Here is a 21,174-nt window from a genome sequence, read left to right as displayed (position 1 = left end):
GGGGAAACTGGGCAGCTGCCTGTGAACAAATGAAACTGGACCACTTTCTTACACCACACACCAAAAAAACTCAGACGACCTAATTGTGAGACCTGAAACCTTAAAACTTCTTGAAAAACATAGGGCAGTGATCACTTGGACATCAGCCTTAGCAACATATTTATGGGATATGTCTCCTCAGGCAAGGAAAACAAAGACAAAAGTTAACTATTAGGACTACAAAATAAAAAGCTTTGTAACAGTTAAGGAAACCTTCAACAAAAGGAAAAAGCAGTCTGCTGGATGTAAGAAGATATTTATAAGTGATATATCTGATAAGGGGTAATATCCAAAATAAATAAAAGAACTTACACAACTCAACACCAAGAAAAAAACCCAAACCAAACAAAAAATTGGGTTAGAAAAATGGGCAGAGAATCTGAATAGGCCTTTTTCTGAAGAAGACCTACAGATAGTCAACTGACATATGAAAAGATGTTCAGCGTCACTAATCATCAGGGAAATGCAAATCAAATCACAGTGAGATGCCACCTCACACCAGTCTGAACGGCTAGTATCAGAAGGACAAATAAGTGTTGACAAGGATGTGGAGAAAAGAGAATCCTTGTGCACTGTTTGTGGTAGTATATGTTGGTGCAGCCACTGTGGAAAACAGTATGCAGATTTCCAAGAAAATTAAAAATAGAAAATACCATATTATCCAGTAATTCCACTACTGGATATTTACCCAGAGAAAGTGAAAACACTAATTTTTTTTTTTTTCGAAAACACTTAATTTGAAAAGATATGTGCACCCCTGTGTTTGTTGTAGCATTATTTACAATAGCCAAGATATGGGAGTAAGCTAAGTATCCATCAATAGATATAAGTGAATAAAGGAGATATATACACAATGGAATATTACTCAACTATAAAAATGAATGAGATCTTGCCATTTTGCAACAAGATGGATGGACCTAGAGGGTATTATGCTAAATGAAATAAGTCAGACAAAGAAAGACAAATACCATATGATTTCACACATATGTGGAATCTAAAAAACCAAGCAAATGAACAAATAAAAACCAGAAACAGACTCATAAATACAGAGAACAAACTGGTGGTTGCTGGAGGGGGGTGGTGTACAAAACAGGAGAAGAGGATTAAAAGATTCAAAATTCCAGTTACACATTAAATAAGTTTTGGAGATGAAAAGTACAGCATAGAGAATAATAATAATATTGTATAGTGTTGTTTGGTGACAGATGGCAACTACGTTTATCGTGGTGAGCACTGAGTAATATACAGGATTATCTAGTCGCTGTGTTGTACACCTGAAACCATTATGGTATTGTGGGTCAACTCTACTTCAATAATAAAAAATTTAAAAGAAAAATAAAAAATAAATGTGATACTGCCTATCCTTATATTTGTATTTGGATAAGTTTTAAAATCATCATATTCAAGACATTACTGTTTTTTTTTTTTTTTTGTAAGGTAACAGACTCAAAGCCAGGGAGGACAGTGATACTTAAGTGAAATATCTGAAGATAATTTTCGTAGAGTGCTTGTGTTGGCTTAAAGGAAACATAAAGAATCTGGGGTTTCTAATTCACTCATTAATCGTTTTTTTCTGTCTGGTTTGTTTACAGACGTTCAGCCCGTTGCCTATGAAGAGCCGAAACATTGGTGTTCAATTGTCTACTATGAATTAAACAATCGTGTTGGGGAGGCTTTTCATGCATCTTCTACTAGCGTGTTAGTAGATGGATTCACAGACCCTTCGAATAACAAAAGTAGATTCTGCTTGGGGTTGTTGTCAAATGTTAATCGTAATTCAACAATTGAAAACACTAGGCGACATATCGGAAAAGGTAATTTTGTCATTTCCCTGCGTTCAGTTGAAATCAGTCATTTGTTGTGCTCGCTGTGTACCGTGAGTCGTGCAAGGCGCTGGAGTATACCGCGAGCCTGAGGCGTGGGCTCTGCCCTCAAGTTGCAGATGCTAGAGAATGTATTAAGTCAAGACCTAATCAGGCCTCTTTTCCTTATCCTGCTTAGTTTTTCGTCATAGTACTTAGGATCTGAAATCATACTATTTCTATATTTATTTTTTGAGTGTCTTCTTGACTGGAATATAAGCTTTACAGAAATTTGCTTTGTTCACGGCATTATTTTCAGCTAGAACAGTGCCTGGCTCATAGTAAGTACATGGCAAATATTTCTGGAATATATGAATGCTGGTGAAGGATTAGAATTTTTTAATTATGGTATTTTGAGTTGAGGTGCCTTGTAAGAATTTCTGTTATGTTGGAGGAGCTGGGTTACAGATAAGAAGTCCAGTTTGAATGATAACAAGTCTCCGGTGGCTTCACCACCACCCCTCCTGCCTTTTAAATTCAGGTATAACTAGGTTTTATTTATATTTCATCCCGCAAGACAGTTGCCACAACAAACAAGGAACTTTCCCACCTCAGTGAAATGTCTGAGTCTCAAGCATCAGATGGTCAGGAAGGAAACCTATCCCAGGTAGAGTGTATTGCCTGTCTTGTAAGTTGAGTTTTTACCACTAGCTCTGTTTTGCTTCTTGGACTTGAGGAAAGTCTTAGTCCAAGTTAGAACCAAAGGTACACTTATACCTTTTACCTACAAAAGGTAAACTATACTTGTACCTACAAAAGGTACGATTGTAATTGTAATGTGATTTCTTATAGAAGAGATTCAGCAAAATACTATGGCCAAAATTAAGTTGAAAAGAAAGCTTCCATTCTTTTTTGACTGTTGCCAACGTGGCATTGATTTTGTAGGTGAAATGCCTCACTGCTGTGTATTGGTTTTCCCACTACAGTAGGATGATTTAAGAGAAATCTACCTGGTGAATTCTTAAATTCTAGACTCTGTTGTCCCATTTTTCCTAGTATCCAGTTCTAGGATCCCTTCCTCCATGGGTCATTTTATGTGCTCAGAAACAAAACATAGTTTTTCGTATCATAGCCTAATATAAGTCTTTGACTCACATGTGTATGAGGTATGAGTGTACAAGGATGGTCTTTTTAGCATTGTTTGTGGTGGTGAAAAGTTGGAAACAACTTCAGCTTTAGCTATATAATTTGAAGTTTTAATATTGAAAGTATATTCACATTATTTACATATATATTTTTAAAATACCAAAACCATTCTTTTCAAGGGAAGTAAAATAAATCTGCCATTTAAAGTCTCTTCCTGTGACCTGAAATTACATATGTGACTTAGGGTCTTTTTTTTTTTTTTTTAAAGATTTTATTTATTTATTTGAGAGAGAGAGAGCACACGAGACGGGGGAGGGTCAGAGGGAGAAGCAGACTCCCTGCTGAGCAGGGAGCCCGATGCGGGACTCGATTCCGGGACTCCAGGATCATGACCTGAGCCAAAGGCAGTCGCTTAACCAACTGAGCCACTGAGGCACCCTACTTAGGGTCTTTTTTAATGCTCCTGTACTCTCCATTAGTAAAAAAGAATGCAGAGCATTTTGCCTGTTGACTCTTTGTGATAGTTAAATTAACTTAGCACCAAGTGTTCCTTTGAAAGGACTCATCATAGGTGTTTTTTTTCTTTTTGCCTTCGCTTTCTCTCATAGAGATAATAAATGATTGTTGGCAAAGAGAAAAGAACCTAAGAACTAATAAACTTAATAAGCTGCCAACCTGAGGCTTACATTTTAGTTATTTAAGGACCTTTGTAGACCTCTTGATTATCTTTGGCAGTGTAAGGCCCTCTAGTGGTAGCTTCTGTCTACAGACTGTTGGTCGTTTGCTGTAGGTTAGCGGGTATTCTTGATTGCACTCTAGACAACCGCTTTGGTTTCGTTATACTGCGGTATTAAGGTGAGTCTTGTAATGCTCGTCTTTTTAAGGTGTTCACCTGTACTATGTTGGTGGAGAAGTGTATGCAGAGTGCCTCAGTGACAGCAGCATATTTGTTCAGAGTAGGAACTGCAACTTTCATCATGGCTTTCATCCTACCACTGTCTGTAAGATTCCCAGCAGTTGCAGCCTCAAAATTTTTAACAACCAAGAGTTTGCTCAGCTTCTGGCTCAATCTGTCAACCATGGATTTGAGGCAGTGTATGAGCTCACCAAAATGTGTACCATTCGAATGAGTTTTGTCAAGGTGAGTGGGTTGTAACCTGTAGCTTAATTTGAGTCACTGTAAATATGTATATTATATTTCTCTAGGTTATGATTTTAAAATATCTTTGTGACATGAAAGTCAGTATTTACTTTTGACCTGACTTAATAGGTTTTTAAATGATATTCTTGAGTTTTAAAGTTTTAAAACCACATGGTAGGTCTAAGTTTTAATTTTATAATCCAGACATAAAATGCATGATACTGATTTTGATATTGAATAGGGGCTGAGTTTATAAAGAGCTTCGGTTAAAGACTGAATTGCTAGAAAGCATTTAATATTAAAATTGCTTTTGAAGTTCCTTAGCTTAAGCAGTTTCAATTATTATTAGATCCCACTGGAGTGACTTAAAAAATTCTTTAGAAGACTAAAATTAGCTTCCTTGCATTTAACCTCTGTTATTAAGGATTTGCAAAGTTGAAAGAACTTTTCAAATTTATCCCTGGCTCTTGGCCTGATTTTACTGGCCTTCCGAAGATGATGGTTTGTGAGTAAAATTAGGGAAGAATTTTAGTGACACATATAAGCATCCTGTACTCCATCCACTTGGTCCTTAAGGTTTTAACCGAAGAAGAACAACTGTGAAATGCTCCAAGTGGGCTTTTTCTTTTTGACATTCAGACCCACAGTCCAGTGTTGCCTTGTTGCTTTGCTGTCGGTCTTTTCTATGCATCAGTTTACCAGTAGCCCCAAAGGCATTCCCCCTCCATAGAAACCTAACTTTTTTAAGAAAGATTTTATTTATTTATTTGATTGAAAGAGAGGGTGTGTGTGTGGGGAGGGAGCAGAGGGAGAGTGAGAAGCAGACTCCCCGCTGAGCAGGGAGACTGACTATGCGGGGATGGGGATGCAGGGCAGGGATGCGGGGCTCAATCCCAGGACTCTTATCAACTGTGCCATCCAGGTGCCCCAGAAACATAACTTTTATATGTTTAATCTCTACTCCCCCATCTCCTCCCTCCCAAGCCTAATTTTCCTGGGCCAGCACTACCGTAAGCTATAAAGCAGAGAGCTTGGTGAATCCAGGCAAATAAAAGTGAAAAAAAATTTTAATCTTTATCTAGAATTTTAGGCTAAAGTGTTCCAGTTTAATTCATCCCAGCTACTTTAATTACAGTTGTGTGCATTGATCAGATCTACAGTGTCTTACCTCAGTTAAAAAAAAAAATCCCAAACCTGAAAACCAAAACTTTTTCATAACAAAATCTGATGTGAACTTATATGAGGCTGTTTGTGGGTTTTATTTATCCCATTAAGTGAGAATGTATCTCACTGCAGAAATAATAGTGTTTTAATTATGAGCTGTTGTACTGTATTAACTTTCTAAACTTCAAAAAGAAAAAATTCTGAAACATATCTTGCCCCAAGGATTTCTATTAAGGGAATCCTATCTCTTTCAACACTGCAACTCTCTTGCTTTTATTTTTTATTTTTTTATTTTTTAAAGATTTTATTTATTTTTTTGAGACAGAGAGAATGAGAGAGAGTGAGCGAGTGGGGGAGGGAGGGGCAGAGGGAGAAGCAGACTCTCCACTGAACAGGGAGCCTGATGTGGGGCTCAATCCCAGGACCCTGGGATCATGACCTGAGCCGAAGGCAGACGCCTAACGACTGAGCCACCCAGGCGCCCAACTCTGTTGCTTTTAATTTCATGGTGAATCCTAAGATTGGTTTTGTGGCCTCCACTGTTAAAGTATCTCTTTGTTAGTTTGTTAAAATTGTCTTAGGCTGGTTGACAGTTTAAAGAGGTATTTGCTATGATATCTTTTCATTTTCTTAGGGCTGGGGAGCAGAATATCACCGGCAGGATGTTACCAGCACCCCCTGTTGGATTGAGATTCATCTTCATGGGCCTCTTCAGTGGCTGGATAAAGTCCTGACTCAGATGGGCTCCCCTCTGAACCCCATATCTTCCGTCTCATAGTGCAGAAGTAGTCTTTTCAATTATATTACTAGTGGACTTGTTTTAATTTTAGGGAAACTTTCAGTACAGATACTGTGAGCTTACATGGAAAACAGATATTACAGCTTATTTTTTTTCTACATAATTGTGACCAATACATTTGTATTTTGTGATGAATCTACATTTGTTTGTTATTCATGTTCATGTGATTAACTCTCAAAAGTGTTGTGAGAAATGCAAAGTAAGTGTTTATGTACCCCAGTTCACAAGTTTGGCATTGATCTTAAACTGGGACATAATTTTGCCTTCTTGTCCCAACCAACTTGTTATTCAGTTTTTTTGAAAAAGTAATACATCACGTGATGACAGATTATAACAGTGTAAGAAGGTGTGCCGTGAAAAGTCTTCCCTTCTCCTCTTAACCCTACAGAAGATCTACTTTTACCAGTTTCTTTGTCCTACCAATGTGAAGAAAGTGTAATTCATTGTTTTGTAAAAGCATATGGTAGGGGCTGAAAAGAAACTATAAGAAAAACCACCCTTTTATTTGAAGGAACACTATGCACTGCTCTAACAAGTAGTGTTCAGTAAAAGCAAAGTGATAGTTTTCTAGGTGATGTCATAAAATTTACATTTAATACAGCTAAATGTTTGTCAGGCTGTTGTGACTTCACTCAGTATATCTTTTGTAAAACATTTCCTTTTTTAAAAAAAAAATTTATTGTAAACAACAGATCTCCAGTATATGTCATTTACTCAGAATCTGTCATAAGTACTACTTTATAGCTAGTGACAGTGCACGCACGGCCTTGTTCAGCTTTGCTGCTTTTGGCCAATGTTGCAAGAACTCTAATTTTGACATGCATTAATCTTTTATTTTGCACTTTGATGGGTGACAGTTTCTAGTGTAATCTTTTGTGAAACACACTCAAGTGACTTGGACTTGGATGCTCATCCTTACTTCCTTGGTACCCTTTTGTATTAACAAACACTGCAGTTTATAGATTACATCTATCATGTTGTAGGAAGTTATACTTTTTCTAGCTTTTGTTGTATTTTCAACCTAGATTATAGGACTGTTATTCTATAGCTCCAACTTAAGGTGCCTTTTTAAGTCCCTACCGCTTTATGGGTGTTACTCATGTTGGAAAATCTCATACTTAATCCCGCTGCTCTTACTGGCGTCAGTTGCCCTGAGCAAGGGACGGACCTGTGTGCTGTAGCCCGAAGAGCCTCTTCAGTCTGGCCCCGAGTTGAGGCTGCTGGTCTGGTACTTGAATGAATAAGTAGTGGTTGTGGAGATAGTTGACTTTAAAATATTCACGTATCAGAGACTGCAGACTGTTCTCTCAGTTACCATGCGTGCTGGGTTTTTTCCTTTGTTTTTTTTTTTTTGCACCTCTGTGGTTGCTAGTCTCTCAGAACACAGTCTTCTAGAGAGGAAAGACGCGAATACTCTGAAATACCCGTTCAGTCAGTCATGCTGGAAGGCTTTGGGTAAAGAACTTTTAACCTCTTTTTCTAGAGAGCAGTCAAACGGACACTTTGTTGTGGCATGAGAACAGAGACATTATTTTGAAGAAAAAAAAAATGACCTAATTTACCTGTTGGAGAAAGCTATTTCCTGGTGCCTTTTGAAAGTGTATGGAGCCACGTCAGTCTTCTATTTAAAATGTTAGTTTGGTTTGACTTTCTACTTTGCCCTTTCTGCTTTTAAGAGAAGAAAAAAATGCATTTTTTGAGGAAAGGAGAATGCAGTTGGTTTTGTTCTCTGTGCCATTATTTATTGCTTTTACAAAGTGCAGCCAGTGGGTGGCTTTAGTTCTTTCAGGTGAACGAGCCGTATGTGTCTCAGCCTGCGGTTCTTTGCTGGGGAAAAGAATCCTTTCTGACCCTCGCCTGAGTTACACATAAGTTTTACCCAACATGCATTCTTCATCTTCCAGAGTTGTGTCAGCCACATGAAAGAGAATTATTTGCTTCGTGTTCAAACCTAGCTACTTACATTATTCTTTTACTTACCAGGTTTATGGCACAATCTTTGGAACAAATTTATAGGAAGAAAAACCATCCAGGTTGAATGACAGATACATGTAATCAACTTCAGTGGGCTTGAACTGGTGGAAACTATTGAATTGTTTTACTGATGTTTTCAATTGAGTTAATTAAAAATTGTTTTTATTCATGTTACAGCCTTTAGAAAGTTGGCAGAGTTTTATGTGATTGGCCTTTTCTGTTTTCCCTAAGGAATTCTATCTCATGAAGGGCAGTATTGAAGCTCTTAACTGTTAAAAGTTTCATGGAAAAGTATAAGCCTGTTGTATTTCCTAAAAGTGATTAACTCCCCATCCCTGGATTTTAAGTGAAAATTGTATTCAGTGTAGCTGCTTCTCTAATTCCCGAGGGTGCCCAAAATCCATGGATGGGAAATAAAAAATTGCCAGTGACCAATGAAAAGAAGACACTTCTGAAAGAAACCTTTTCAGAAAATTACACTTTTAAATTTTTATTTAATCTCTAGAATGGCCTATAGTCAAATTTATGGAAGCATCAACACCACTGGAACAATCACGTTTTATAGTTTGTGTAATATATTAACATGTGAGCTGAAAAGACTAGAGTCTGGAAATAAGAAAATGACAACTGGTTTGGTAAATGCAAAAAGAGAAATAGAATCAAAATTAATCTGAGTAATGAATTAATGCAACAGAAAGATGATTGGGAAAAAAATTTAAGAGTTGCATTTGATCAGCATCTCTATAATAAAGTATTATGGTCTTTTTGGTATTGCTTGGCTTAAGTTATGGAATGTCAACTAGTAGGCATGTTCTTGATCTGCTGAAGCTAACACTTTTTCCTTAGCGATTAAAGAAGACATCAATCAAAATGTCAAGTCATATACATCAGAATATAAGTCATTTTTCACATATTATTGTTATGTAAGGAAACTGTGGTAATAGAATTGGCTGGGTTTCTGAGTTGAAATCCACAGTAAGATTACTAGGTAGTTCAGTGAGCTATATATCTCATAATACAGAAAGAGGATATAGCTACTTTATACTTTTCATAACATTTGAGAGTAAGACATCCTTTTAAGATGTAAAATGATCAATAAGTGTTTGGATCTGAAATCTCTTGTCAAGATGAGAACTGGGGCTCACATTATAAAACCCTTGAGGGTACCTGTGGGAAATAGTCCTCCTGTAATAGTATTCTGTTGAAGGAGAAGGTTTATACAAAAAATAAAATCCTACCAGTAGCAGAGAACCTCCAAAAAGTCTGATAGTACCTGTTTAAGTACTGTCTGTTACAGAGAGCATCTAATACATCAGCTTAGATCCATTTCTTTATACTCTTTGTAGTTGCTTGCTCGGTATTACTTTGGATTGTTATCACTTTCCCACTTAAAATATTTTGGTATCTTTCATACTTATTGAAGAAGGAAGGCTCTTCTGATAATTTTGAATTCAACTTCCGGTGATGACTTCAGTTTTAGATCTGTTAACTTCAGGGGTCTGAGCCCTTCTTTGTCTTACTAGTTAAATCCTCACTCCCTCTCTCAGATAGGAATATAGATGTGTGTCCTCATTATAGCAAGGAGCTAGATAAGCAAGGATCTTTTAAAGTAGTAGATAGCATGGTGGTTTCAGGCATGTGTGGTGATTTTTGTGGGAGGGAGTTTTCCTGAACATTGGTTTATGGGTGGTCTCTTGAGATACTAAGCAGGGCAGCTTCCTGGGGGTAATCTCAGGCTTGAGGCCTGTTTCCTCCAGAGCAGCACCCATTTTCCCAGGTGATACCAGTGGGGTTTGGGGGAGGTTTTCTCCTCACAGCAGATGCATATATGGGAAGTGACAATTCAAGGCCTTTCTTCTGCATAAACAGTGGTGCCTGCTGGACTTAGAGGTGACAGTATTTATCCAGCCTTTGTTCTGTTGGATTATTCCTAATAGAAGCTTCTCTTCTAAAATACAACTGTGTTATAACTGAAGTGTTAACCTGAAATTGGATGGTTTACAAAAACCAATGAGAGGGAGTTTAGATAGCAAAAAAATTTTTTTTTCAAATAAGAGCTTATGATACAATACTTGCTGGTAGCAGTTGCTGTAAAACAAGTGATGGGATGTTTTGGTGAAAAGATGCAAGCGCAGGATTCTTCTTGTCATTCATGGCAGAGTGAAAAAGATCTGTGTGGTTCTTGTCCCAATAATTCAATTCTGAAAATTCTTGGAATCATCATAAACCATTGTCCTTTAAGGATTCATTTGAAGATCGTGTTCTTAAAAAGTTGAGAATTTTGTGTGCGGGTAGGTTCTTTTCCCTCAGTAACTAGTGCCTTGTTGATACGAGCTGGTAATGACTATAATAAAACTACAGTGAGGCCAAACAATTCCACGTTCCTTACTTTTATAAGGCATTTTTTAGAATCGGATTTTCCCTTCTCATGTCATTGGAGATGATGTTGCTTTGATTTATTCATGAAGTATTTTATGTGTAGGGACTCTTGAAGATAATAGTTGGGCAAGTGATTTTCTTCTTAACCTGGTGGGTTAAAATTGCATTTTGAAAATCACTTATTTTAAAATTGGATAGGATTGTAATCAAGAAAACTGGATTGTTTGTATGTACCTGCCCATCTTCTCTTAAAAAGGTTTTGCATATGCAGATGATAAAGACCAAACCAATGGCTGCACTATAGATCTGCTTCTTATTTGTACTTGTTCTGCTTCCGTTTTTGTTGTAGAAAATGAAATTCTAGCAACATGTTTCAATTCTGTTGCCTTTTTGATACTTATAAAAATGTATTAGGTTTTACTATATTGTGCTTTTCAAAGCCATAACTCTTAAGAACTTTGTTTTTGCATATCGTTTGCTAATACTTTATTTTAATAAATTTCGAAACCTGCTTAATGTGTGTGTGTGGGGTTTGTTTTTTTTTTGTGTGTGTGTGTGTGTGTACTCTCTTTTGACTTAGCGTGTTTCACTGAGTGCAGTTATAAAAAAGATGAGATGACCAGTTGCTATGACCGGCTGGGTTATCTGTGTGTGCATGGGCAATAGAAAATGGGTATACCATGCCTTTCCACTCAGCAGATTTGCTCAAAATATCAGTGTTTTTCCATTCTGTTTGTAAGAGAGTTGATGTATTTTTCTTTGTTTGTTGAGTTTAATTTAGTTGTGAAGAAGTATTTAATAGATCTAGTCTGGGGTATTTTTGTTTAACACTAATTTCCCTTCTCTTGGTCTATCTGTAAATGAGTGGTGTTGACCTGATGATTAGGAGATAGAGTAGCTCTTAGCAGAACCGGCTCTGGGTTCTGCCTGTCTCCACAGGGGTCCTGGGTCTCATAGGCTCTCTTAGCTCTGTGCCCTTTGGCAAGTTGCTTAACCCCTCTGTATCTCAGTTTCCAGTCTACTTCATAGTATTTTGGGGAAGATTAAATAAAGTCATACAAATAAAATACTTAGAACAGTGCCTGGCACACAAGAACTCGTTTTTATTCTTACTGTCTCTTGCATTTCTTCTGCTTCTTTGATTGAGAGGAATTATTTCTGATGCTACTTGACTTTAGGAGATCCACCCTTGATTAGTTTTCTTTATTTTCTCCTTAAAAAAAATTTTTTTTTAAGTCACAGGTTAGTTTCATCAGCCCCACCAAGTACATACTTTTACCACTGCTGTGCTGTGTATAGGAGAAATGCAAACTCATTCTCATTAGGAAGGGATGGTGTAAATCTATGTGCTCCCCACTAGAAAAGGAGGAAGACCCAAACTAAATGTTTTAACCCAAAAGAATACATATAAAAGCTCTTGTTACTCTTTTTGGAGACAAGACTTCATCAAAAGAATCCATTTCTGCAAATCAGTTCCTTCTTAACGCCTTTTTATTTTAAGAGTAAGGTATTTAGTAGTGACTTCAGTGGCTGTTTTAGAAGCATATTTAAAAAAAAATTTGTTCTGCCACAAGATTTCAGTCAACAGAGGTGTTGGCTTCTCTCCGATTTAAGATGATTAGTTTTCAGATTGCTGTAGCCCAAACAGTTCAGGTGATGAGGGGATCAGCCGTGACACCTGCTTCGGTTTTCTCTCAGACAAGAGACTCAGTGGTTACTGCTCCTCCACAGCACAGCAGTTTGATGCAGCTCAGATTTTATACATATTTATAAGAAGGCTTTCGGCAGGTAGGGCAAGCTTTTAAGAAAGTACTTCTTGAGAGCTCTGTAGTATATAGAGTTCGATGAAGGAAGCATTTTTTAAAAAATCCCCTCCATTTAACATGTTAAATATTACTGTGTTTTTGTTGAAAGCCTATTTGTAAGCCTATCGTTAATAAAGACTTGATTTATAAAAAAAGGTTGTCTGTTCTTCTGACTAAATCACTTTGTGAGTCTAGTTTAAAGAAAGGAGGATGAGACTACAGGGAAAGTATAAGGAAGAGTTGTTGGTAGCTTCCTTAGCCATCCTTGTCTTCAAGTATGTGGGCTGGACAGCGGAAGGGGCATTTAGACTCGTAACAAGTGAGTATGTGTAGAATTTCTGTGAGAGGCAGTCCCTGGGGCAGTGTTTTGATGGCCGGGGATGAATTTTGAAAGCATCTTTATACTTTTGTTTTAATCTGTTACCCCCTTCCCTATCCAATAAAAACCTCACGTGTTATTTCATTTTAAATCATAACTTTTATCTGAGCTAAATGCTGAGAATTCTAACAGTACAGAAAAGGATAAATGAAAAAAACCCAAGCCACTAGCTAACCATTGAACCTTCCCATGTGTAGCGCGTGTTCCCTTCTAACCTGGTGGGTAGTCGCTCTACATTAGTCCTTTCCTTTTCTTTGACAAAAATTTTGCTGATTAGTCGGAGTGGAGCTGTAGCTCCTTTTTTGAAAGCACTCAGAGAAATTGGTTCCAAGTGTTTCTTGGATTTTATATACCCAAGAGAACATTGTCCACTCTTCAGTATCTTCTTTTGTTGAATGGCAGACTTTCCAAAGTGTACAACATCAAGCCTAGCTATCCAGATATTTTAATGAGATTGGAAATTAAGGAGAAAGAAAAAGGTTTTCATTCTTCATGGCATTTATCCCCCTTTGACATACTATAGGTTTTATTTCTTTACCCCGTTTACCGACTCTCTCACCTCATAGGAATGTCAGGTCTCCGAGGCCAGACCTGTGTTCCCACTGCTAGAGCAGTTCTTGATAAATTGTAAGCACTCCAGTATTTGTGGAATGAATGAGGTGACAGAAGTCAGATGTGATTTTTTTAACTAGAATTCATCCTTTGAATTATGTAATATGGCAGTTCTTAGTTGAATGGTTTATAGCTCAGCACTTTAAATATTAGCTCTCTTTATTGCTTGCCTCATCAGAAAAGGGGAGGCTCAACTAAGAAATTAGGAGACCAGTATCTGTTCTTTCTCCTTGAACTTTGAGATCTTTGCCCAGAAGTTATCAGGTTCCTGGATTTGTTAGAGAACCTACAAAATTAACAATCAAGTTGGAGCTTTAGCCTGTTGATGTTTAATATTTTCCTCAGAGAAAGTCAAAAGGCACAGTTTACTTGATGTATTTGACCAGAAAAATAACCAAAGAGTACTTATTTCATAGCTTGCAGGGGTGGTGGGGTTAAGAACCCTGCAGTCAGTTTGACTTTAGCACCCTGGTTTTCGATCTCCTAATAGCATCCCCAGTTGTGCATGAGGGACAAGCCTTTAATTGCATTCAGGTAGGGCACCGTAAGTAACACCTTTGAGAGACAGAGCATAGTGACCATGTTTGTACTTCCAAATACAAGATTAATTTTGCTGAAGAGTGTGTGTGGGATTGTTGTGGGTGAAAAAAGCACAAGAGTTTGAAGGGCTATCCCTTTGTTAAGATTAATAGTCGACATTCCCTGATTGCTTTCTCTTCACATAAAATTCTTTTAAGTTTTACAAAATTCGCTTCACTTACTTAGTGATAGCAGTGAGGGTGAAGATGATGAATGCAAACACAAACTAGTTACGTACAAATGGTAAGACTGGAAATGAAAAGCAAGGTGCTTTGCTTTTATTGTCTATGTAATAAACTGCTAGAATTTGACCAATGCCCATCCTCCCCTTCCTTAATTATAGAACATCTATGTCCAGCTGCATACCACACTTCCCAGCCTCCCTTTCAGCTAGATAATGGTCATGTGACTAAGGACAGGAGCAGAAACGTGCCATTTGGTGTAATGCTCCGAAGAGGAATGTTTTCCTTGCCCCTTCCCAATGGCTAGAATGCAAATATGGCGGCAGGAACTAGAGTAGCCACTTTAAAATGGACGTGGGAGCCCAGGAATGAGGACGACAAGCTGTGCTGCTCTGGGAAGGTTATGTGAAGAAGAAACTCAGAAGCAGGGAGTATTCTTTGTTATGACAGTTCAGACTCATTCACTTACTCTCACCAGATCGTCCCTGAGTGCTTATCGCAGGTCGAGCTTTATGCTAGACAGTGCAGTAGAGCGAAAGCAGGGGTGTCAGCTGTCCTTGTGGAAGGCAAAGCTGTAACAGTTGAGTGTTTTTGACCCCTGTCTAGTTAGGGTTATCCGATCAGTTTGGAAGGTGGAGAAGAAGCAGAAATGGAGAATGAAGGAGACTTGAAGAAACAGACTCTGCTCCTATTTTCGTGAATTTTTTTTTTTTTTTTTTTTTCCTGGTATGGAGCAGTATCCAGGTGGTCTGCTCATTCATTCAACTAATATTAGATGTCAGGCATAGGGTAAACTGAATAAAACAGAAGTTCTTTCCTTCAAGGATCTTCATTCTGGTTGATGGAGACACAAAACAAGAACAATAGAATATATAGGGTAGTGAGAAATTTTAAGGAGAAAATGTAGGAAAGGGAGTTTTAAAACATCGAGGGTTGGGGGCGGGGCGGGGAAGATAGTTGAAGTTTTAGATCAAGGATCCAGGGAAGGTCGCATTGAGAAGGAAATCTTTGATCCAAGTTCAGGAAGAGGTGAGGAAGTCAATGCATGAAGCAGTGATTTAACTGATTCTTAGTCAAGACAATCCAGAAAGCATGAATGATGTTACAAAGATTTCTGCTTCCCTGCAGGAAAAAGAGTGATGCAAGCAGAAATAGCTAAGTGTACAAACTTAAATTGCATGTTCTTTAGTCTCTGCAGGAGACGCGATAATAACTGAGGTGTTACATAGATGGAGACAGGAAATGTCACCTGCTAACAACTTTGTGGATTACCACCTCCAGGAAAGTGGCCACTTGAAGGGCCAATCAATAAGGAGAGTTCAACTCAGTGTTTTATCTGATACTAGTTTAGTTTAAGGCGGAAAATCAAAGGCAAAGCGTTCAGATGAAGAACCCGCAGGCAATTCACCTTAAACCTCTAACTCTGTCTTTCCACTATATTTCATTCAACCAAGACTCAATGTCTCTTTTGTGTTTAACACTTAGCTAGGCATCGGGAAAGCAGCAGTGACCAGGGCAGATGTTGTCCCTGACCTCCTACGACTTACATGGTAGTAGGGAGAGGGGCATTAGGCTCCGAATTGCACAGTTCTTTAATAGCTATGATAAGGGAGCTGATTGGAGGCTATGAACAAAGAGAACTGGTCTCTGAGGACTCAGCCAAGTCCTTTTGAGGAGGAGATCTGTCAGTTACACCTGAAGGATGAGAAGGCACTAGCAAGACGAGGGACGGGAGACAAGTAGCTCAGGCAGGAGACCTTAGGGCTTGAAAGGCCCCTGTGACTAGAGCCTGGAGTACAAAGGAGTGTGAGGAGATGAGGCTGGAGCGGTTGGTGGGGCCACATGGTGCTAGGTCTTGAAGGCCAAGGTTAGGGCTTTGTTTTAGATCCTGAGGGCAAGGAGAAGCCGTTGGAGTATAAGCTGGAGTTGGAGGCAGGTGCTGGGCTCAGATGTTGCTTTGGAGAGAGGCAAACGTGAATGTTGGGCTTTGAATTCAGGTGGCCATAGTGGAGATGGAGAGGAGTAGATGGAGTGGATCGGTATCTGGAAGGTGATGGATTACATGGGGGAGGACAAAGGGTTGGGGGTAAAGGGCGACCACCGCGGCTTTCACTTTGGGCCGCCAGATGCTGGTGCAATTTACTGAGCTGGAGGAGACTGGAGGAAGATGTGCTGTTTATCAAAAGGTGATGATCCTCAGACAGGTAGAGTCTGAGGTTCCCCAGGAGCTGTCCAAACGGAGCTACGGAGCGGGCCCAGGGATAAGGTCTGGAGCGAGTCATTTGAAACGCCCCTGAAACCATGAGAGTGGATGAGCTAGTTTAGCGAGAATGTGCAGAAAGACGAAAGACTCAGGACAGTTGCCCTCCGACTCTGGGCAGGCTTCGGGACTGGAGGTCCTTGAGGGAGAGCAGTTAGGTTAGTGCTGCTGCAAACGCCTCTGACACGGTCGTCCCGGTTAACAGCAAGGAGAGCTCACATCCAGAGCACTTCCTCTGTGGCACACAGGAGCCAAACATCACCTGCAGTGTCTCAGGCCATGTTGAAAACCCTGGAGCCAGGTGCTCTCCATTGTACAGGTGAGCAAAGTGAGGCTCCCAGAAATCCAGGAACACAATCAAGGCGTAGCGTGGGTGGCCCAGGTCAGGTTACCACCTAGTGGCAGGACTAAAGCTCTTGGTCCCTACACTCTGCTGCTTCTCCCTGGTTCCTGGCACCTGCAACCACCTTCCCTAATTTCCACCCTACCGCCCCCTAAGTCCCCATCAGGGGGGTGTGCTCGGCCCTCTTGCTGCTCCCAGTGGCTGGTTATGGCAGAGCAGCCCCATCACCTACGTCATGGGTCCTGTTCTTAGTTTTAGCATGCCCTGGCCAGCTCCCGAGGCGGTTACAAGGTTTCGTGGGATTGTTGGAGGAGCAAAGGGCAGAAGGATGTGTGTGTATGGACCTACCTCCCTTATATCCATCTACATGTCCAACTGCCGCATTGTAGTCCACGCACCCTGCCCATCAGTAGAGGGTAGACACGAACTCAGCCACATTCCTGCTTTCCAGGGAAGAATCTGGGGCTAGGTCCAATATGAGAAAGGCCCGTTACTGCTCAACTAGTCCGACACTAGCCTAGAAAAGGGAATGAAAGTATTCAGGGTCACAGTGCTGGCAAAGCAGAGCCCCAGTCTAGTTCTTCTCATGGAACCTGCCTGGTTCCTAGATTCCATCTCTGCATAGGCCCTATTACCTAAGAGTTTATTTCAAAAGGATCTGTGTATTTGAAGGGGCCAAGCCATTGGCTTAGGTGGGTGACGCGGCTGCAAGCCCGCAGACACAGAGAGACGCACTCCAGGCTGTCTCCATCTTAGCACTGTTCAGTTTCCACCTCTCAGTTTCCACTTCTTGAGGCCTTGGGCCAGTATTGTATCAGGGGATCCTAAGAGCCTCCTGGATCGCCCTGGCTCTAGCTGATTCTGGCCCAAGAACTGCAGGTGACCTCTAAGCCAGTCATATTTCCCCCTGCAGGGACCAGCCTTTGCACTGGTTTGTGGTCACAATAGACCATGATTCCTAGTGACAGCACATCCTGTTTGGGGGTCAGCTTCACCTTTCCGCACTGGTGCCTCCAGCCTAAGGCTCGGAGTAAGCGCTAACACACCGGGGCTAGCCAGCCAGCATGTTACATCTGTCACCACGTTTCAAACCTGTAGAGCTGGGCGACAGAATACCCATTTCACAGATGAGGAAGCAGCCTGAAATAGATTAAATAATGTGCCTAGAGTCGCACTGCCAGTGAGCAGTGGTGCTGGGATTTAAAACCAGTCAGGCTCCAGAGCTTGTGCTCTGACTATTTCGCATACCGCCTTTAGATCTACCCACTGGGAGATGTGCACAAGGAGTACCCTGTCTCTTTATAGTCTCCTACTCCTCACAGCCCCCAGATCAAGGCCAAAAAGGGGTCCCCCTTATCAGCAGTGTGCTATTTCATTACACCGGCCAGGGGGCCTCATATCTCCTTACATTTGTTTCATTTAATCTTCTCTGCAACCAAGGGTCATGCAGATTAGCGGGGTTACCATTACTATAAGCCAGAGAGGTTTGGCTATGTTTCCAAAGACCCGACTAAAATGTTCTGTGAGGTCTTCATAGAATTAGCACCGTTAGCACAGAATGAAGACCACTGGTGTTTTCTAAGACCTGGTTAATCCAGCCCAATGTGAGACCTTGTCTCCTGTTCATCTGTCCTGCTTCCTGGGATGGGAGCCAGGATGCTATCTTGGGCACTCCCTGGCTGAGGTGAAACAGCGGTGGGGAGCCCTGGGTGAAGATTCCATCCAGCCCTAGCAAATCTCGCCCCCCCCCCCGCCCTCCCCTGACCTGAGCTTGGGTCCTTAGGCATCCCTTACAAAAGATTTGCAGAATTGTGTGTCTGTCTGCATTTTGCCTGATGCAACATCCTAGCATTCTTCAGATTCTCAAAAGCTGAGTGACCCCACAGATGGTTTGGTACTACTGAATTAAATAATCTACCACATCTTTTTTTAGTCACATATTCTCTAAGCTCTAGTGCCCCACTGAGCCAGGTAACTCCTGAAACTATTTTAAACCCCCACAAAGTAGACTCCCTAGAATTAGGTTGACTTTGAAAATGGTCAAGGTTATCACAAATCTTTGTTTATTCCCTCTCAGTTTCTCTGTAATCATCCCCTCATAGCTGGCTTTACTCATGCACTGCTTTCTCCCCTGTGCTCTCCAGAGCTGGCTTCTGCCTACTTTGGGAAGAAGTGCTGAGCCGCTGGTCCCATCGCTGGACCTTCAGGTCCTTCCATCACCAGATGGTTCTGGTCTGGAACTGGCTCTTGGGAGGGTTCAGGCCCAGGTGGAAGAAGTGCCTGGAGGAAGGTCTCTATGGAGCCTTCACGGGGAATTTTTTTTAGCAGATGAGGCAGCAGTTCCTCTTTGAGACCGGCCCTGAAAACACTTCCCAGAACAAGGAACTGACTGAGGCTGGGGAAAAGCTGGAGAGGAGGAAGTATCATTAAGACTGACCTGGGTCAAGAGCTCAAGTGTCGCTCGCCCGGCCCTAATCCCCCTTTCCAAAGTGGCGCAACCAAAGAGCAGAGCGTTCTCAGCACTGGGTCTAATTCGGCGAGGTTTTATTGTAGAGTGCGGGACGCGGATCCCCGACCACGGGGTGCTGCCGGTGCGACCCTGTGCCTCTCCCCCCGTGCCCGCAGAGAAAACTGAGCCCTTGGACCCAGGCGGGACCTACTGGAACTCGGCATCCCCTCGCTTCCCCCGGGGGACGCAGCCCCCAAAAGGCATCATTTCCAAGTCCGGCTGAGTTCACGCTCGGATTCGGGGGCGGGGGGGCTCGGTGCCAAAGCGAGGAAGCGGCGGTAGCAGCTGCGGGAAGACAGCCAGGGGGCCAGGGAGTCCGGACAGGCAGCTCCGTGCTAGTTGCGCGCCCGCCCAGCCGTGCCTGCCCCTTCCTTGTGCAAAGCAAGGGAGTCGGCGGGCGGCGGGGAAGGCTCCTGCGTCCGGGCTGGCTCGCCGTCTCTCAGGAAGGCTCCCCGGCGAGACCCGCTGTCCGGGGGGCAGAGAGACTCCGCCAGGGGATCGGAACCGTGGTAGCGCGCGCAGCTAGGATCGCGCGCGACCCTGCGCAGCCTGCGAACGCCGGCGACTCCCTTTCCGCCCCGGAGGCCGCTCGAGGTCGTAAAGGGTCTTCGGGTCAGCGCGCGGCGTTCACAGGGGCGACCCCCGGCACCGGGCTCCTGTGGCCCGGCCGCTCCCGGCGGCCGGCGGTGAGACGGGGACACTGCGTCTGCCGGCGCCGGCTCACCCCGCCGCTACACCGGCCGCGACTTCCAGGGCGCGCGGGCGTCGCGCAGCGAACGGTCGTGGGGCAGCGCGGCGAAGGCCGAGTGGCGCAGCTGGCAGCCGATGAAGAGGACGACGAGCGCCACGGACAGCAGCAGCAGGAAGAAGAGCAGCAGGTAGGTGGGCAGGTCGGGCTTTGTGGCCGCGCCGTCCCGCATGCCGCGCGCCGTGGCCAGCTCCAGCGGCAAAGCGCCCTCTGCCTTCACCGTGGCCGCCAGGGCCAGCGCGCCGCCTCCAGCCGCCTCGGGGCCGGCCGTGGCGTTGAACACGTCTCCGTACATGGCCCGCCGACCCCGGCCGGACCGCCTCACTCGGTGTCGGGCCGCCCTGCGCCGCCCGGCGCCTCCATGGCGCGCCCCTCCCGCCCTGCTGCGCGCGCCTCACCGGGGGCCGGTGCCTTCGGGTCAGCCCGGGCCGCGCCGCTCCCTCGCCTCCGCGCTCAGCTGCCGTCCCCGCGGGGCGGCGGGCCCCGGGGCTCGGAGCTGGACGGCCCCGCGCGCTTGACCCTCAGGCTTTCCCTGGGTCCCGCCGTCGCCCCCCGCCGTGCCAATCACCCGGCTCGCGGGTTTGGAGCCGCGCTCTGGGCTCCGGCCCCCAGCTCCGGTCAGCTCCGGGCTCGGGGCTCCCCTCGGCTTCAGTGGCGGCGAGAGGTGCCCGGCGAGTGCGGCCGCAGTTCGGTTGCCTGCTCAGCGCCGGGACGCCAGGTGCACCGAGGGCGGGTGGCGGGGAGTCCTCCGGCGCCGCGGCGGCCGCTGCGTCTCAGCGCAGGCAGTCCTGCAGCCGAGAGTCCCTGTTCAGACGCCTGGTGTGCGGCGAGCCTGTCCCCACTCGCTTTGGCTGCTGCGCTCCTGTCTTGAGCAAGAGACTGCGCTCCGAGGCGGCTCGGACGGAGTGCGCTCAGGTCCCCGGCGGGGGGGTGTGGGGCGGGACTGACAGCGGCTGCCCCCCCGGGGAGCGGCTGCCAACCAATGGGGCGACAGAGGACACGCGGCGACTGCCCTGGCCTGGCCTCACATCACTTAAGGCCAGAGGGACACCGAGAGAGAGGGAGGGGGGAAAAACAGGGTCACAGAAAGACTGACGGACAAAGAAATGGTTACAGACCTATGATCAGAGACATAAGCAAAACAGAGACAGTAGTGGACAGCAGACCGACTCGGAGGCAAGGCTCAGCTGGACGTGGACACCTGCTTCCATTCCCCTCCTTGATATTCCCCCTCCGGTGGAGCCGGGTTGGCCCGTTGCCCCACTGCCTGCTGGGTAGCGCAGGCAGGGCACACTGCCTCTGGGGTGGGGTGG

The 21,174-nt window shown here is 43.5% G+C and overlaps 2 protein-coding genes across 3 annotated transcripts in view; one reads left to right on the top strand and one right to left on the bottom strand.

The window, feature by feature from the left end:
* Positions 1-10,955, top strand: part of SMAD5 (SMAD family member 5) — a 55,236-nt gene extending 44,281 nt beyond the window's left edge. For both annotated transcript variants that reach the window (XM_036114320.2, XM_036114322.2), the window contains 3 exons: positions 1,632-1,853; positions 3,872-4,128; positions 5,927-10,955. In XM_036114320.2, coding sequence (XP_035970213.1) covers positions 1,632-1,853; positions 3,872-4,128; positions 5,927-6,070 — 623 coding nt within the window. In that variant the 3' untranslated portion in view covers positions 6,071-10,955. The remainder of the gene's footprint in view (positions 1-1,631; positions 1,854-3,871; positions 4,129-5,926) is intronic.
* Positions 10,956-19,131: 8,176 nt separating this feature from the next.
* SMIM32 (small integral membrane protein 32) lies at positions 19,132-20,777 on the bottom strand. The gene has a single exon (XM_036114314.1). The coding sequence runs from the start codon at positions 20,154-20,156 to the stop codon at positions 19,845-19,847; it is 312 nt and encodes a 103-aa protein (XP_035970207.1). The 5' UTR covers positions 20,157-20,777; the 3' UTR covers positions 19,132-19,844.
* Between the last annotated feature and the right edge of the window lie 397 nt (positions 20,778-21,174).

Source organism: Halichoerus grypus, chromosome 2 (genome assembly GCF_964656455.1).
Source record: "Halichoerus grypus chromosome 2, mHalGry1.hap1.1, whole genome shotgun sequence".
Classification (NCBI taxonomy): domain Eukaryota; kingdom Metazoa; phylum Chordata; class Mammalia; order Carnivora; family Phocidae; genus Halichoerus; species Halichoerus grypus.
Note: the sequence above shows the minus strand (reverse complement) of the source record. Positions and strands in the feature narration are given on the sequence as shown.

Excerpts from the sequence above, each read along its gene's own strand:
- SMIM32 (XM_036114314.1), bottom strand. The coding sequence starts at position 20,156 with ATGTACGGAGACGTGTTCAACGCCACGGCCGGCCCCGAGGCGGCTGGA.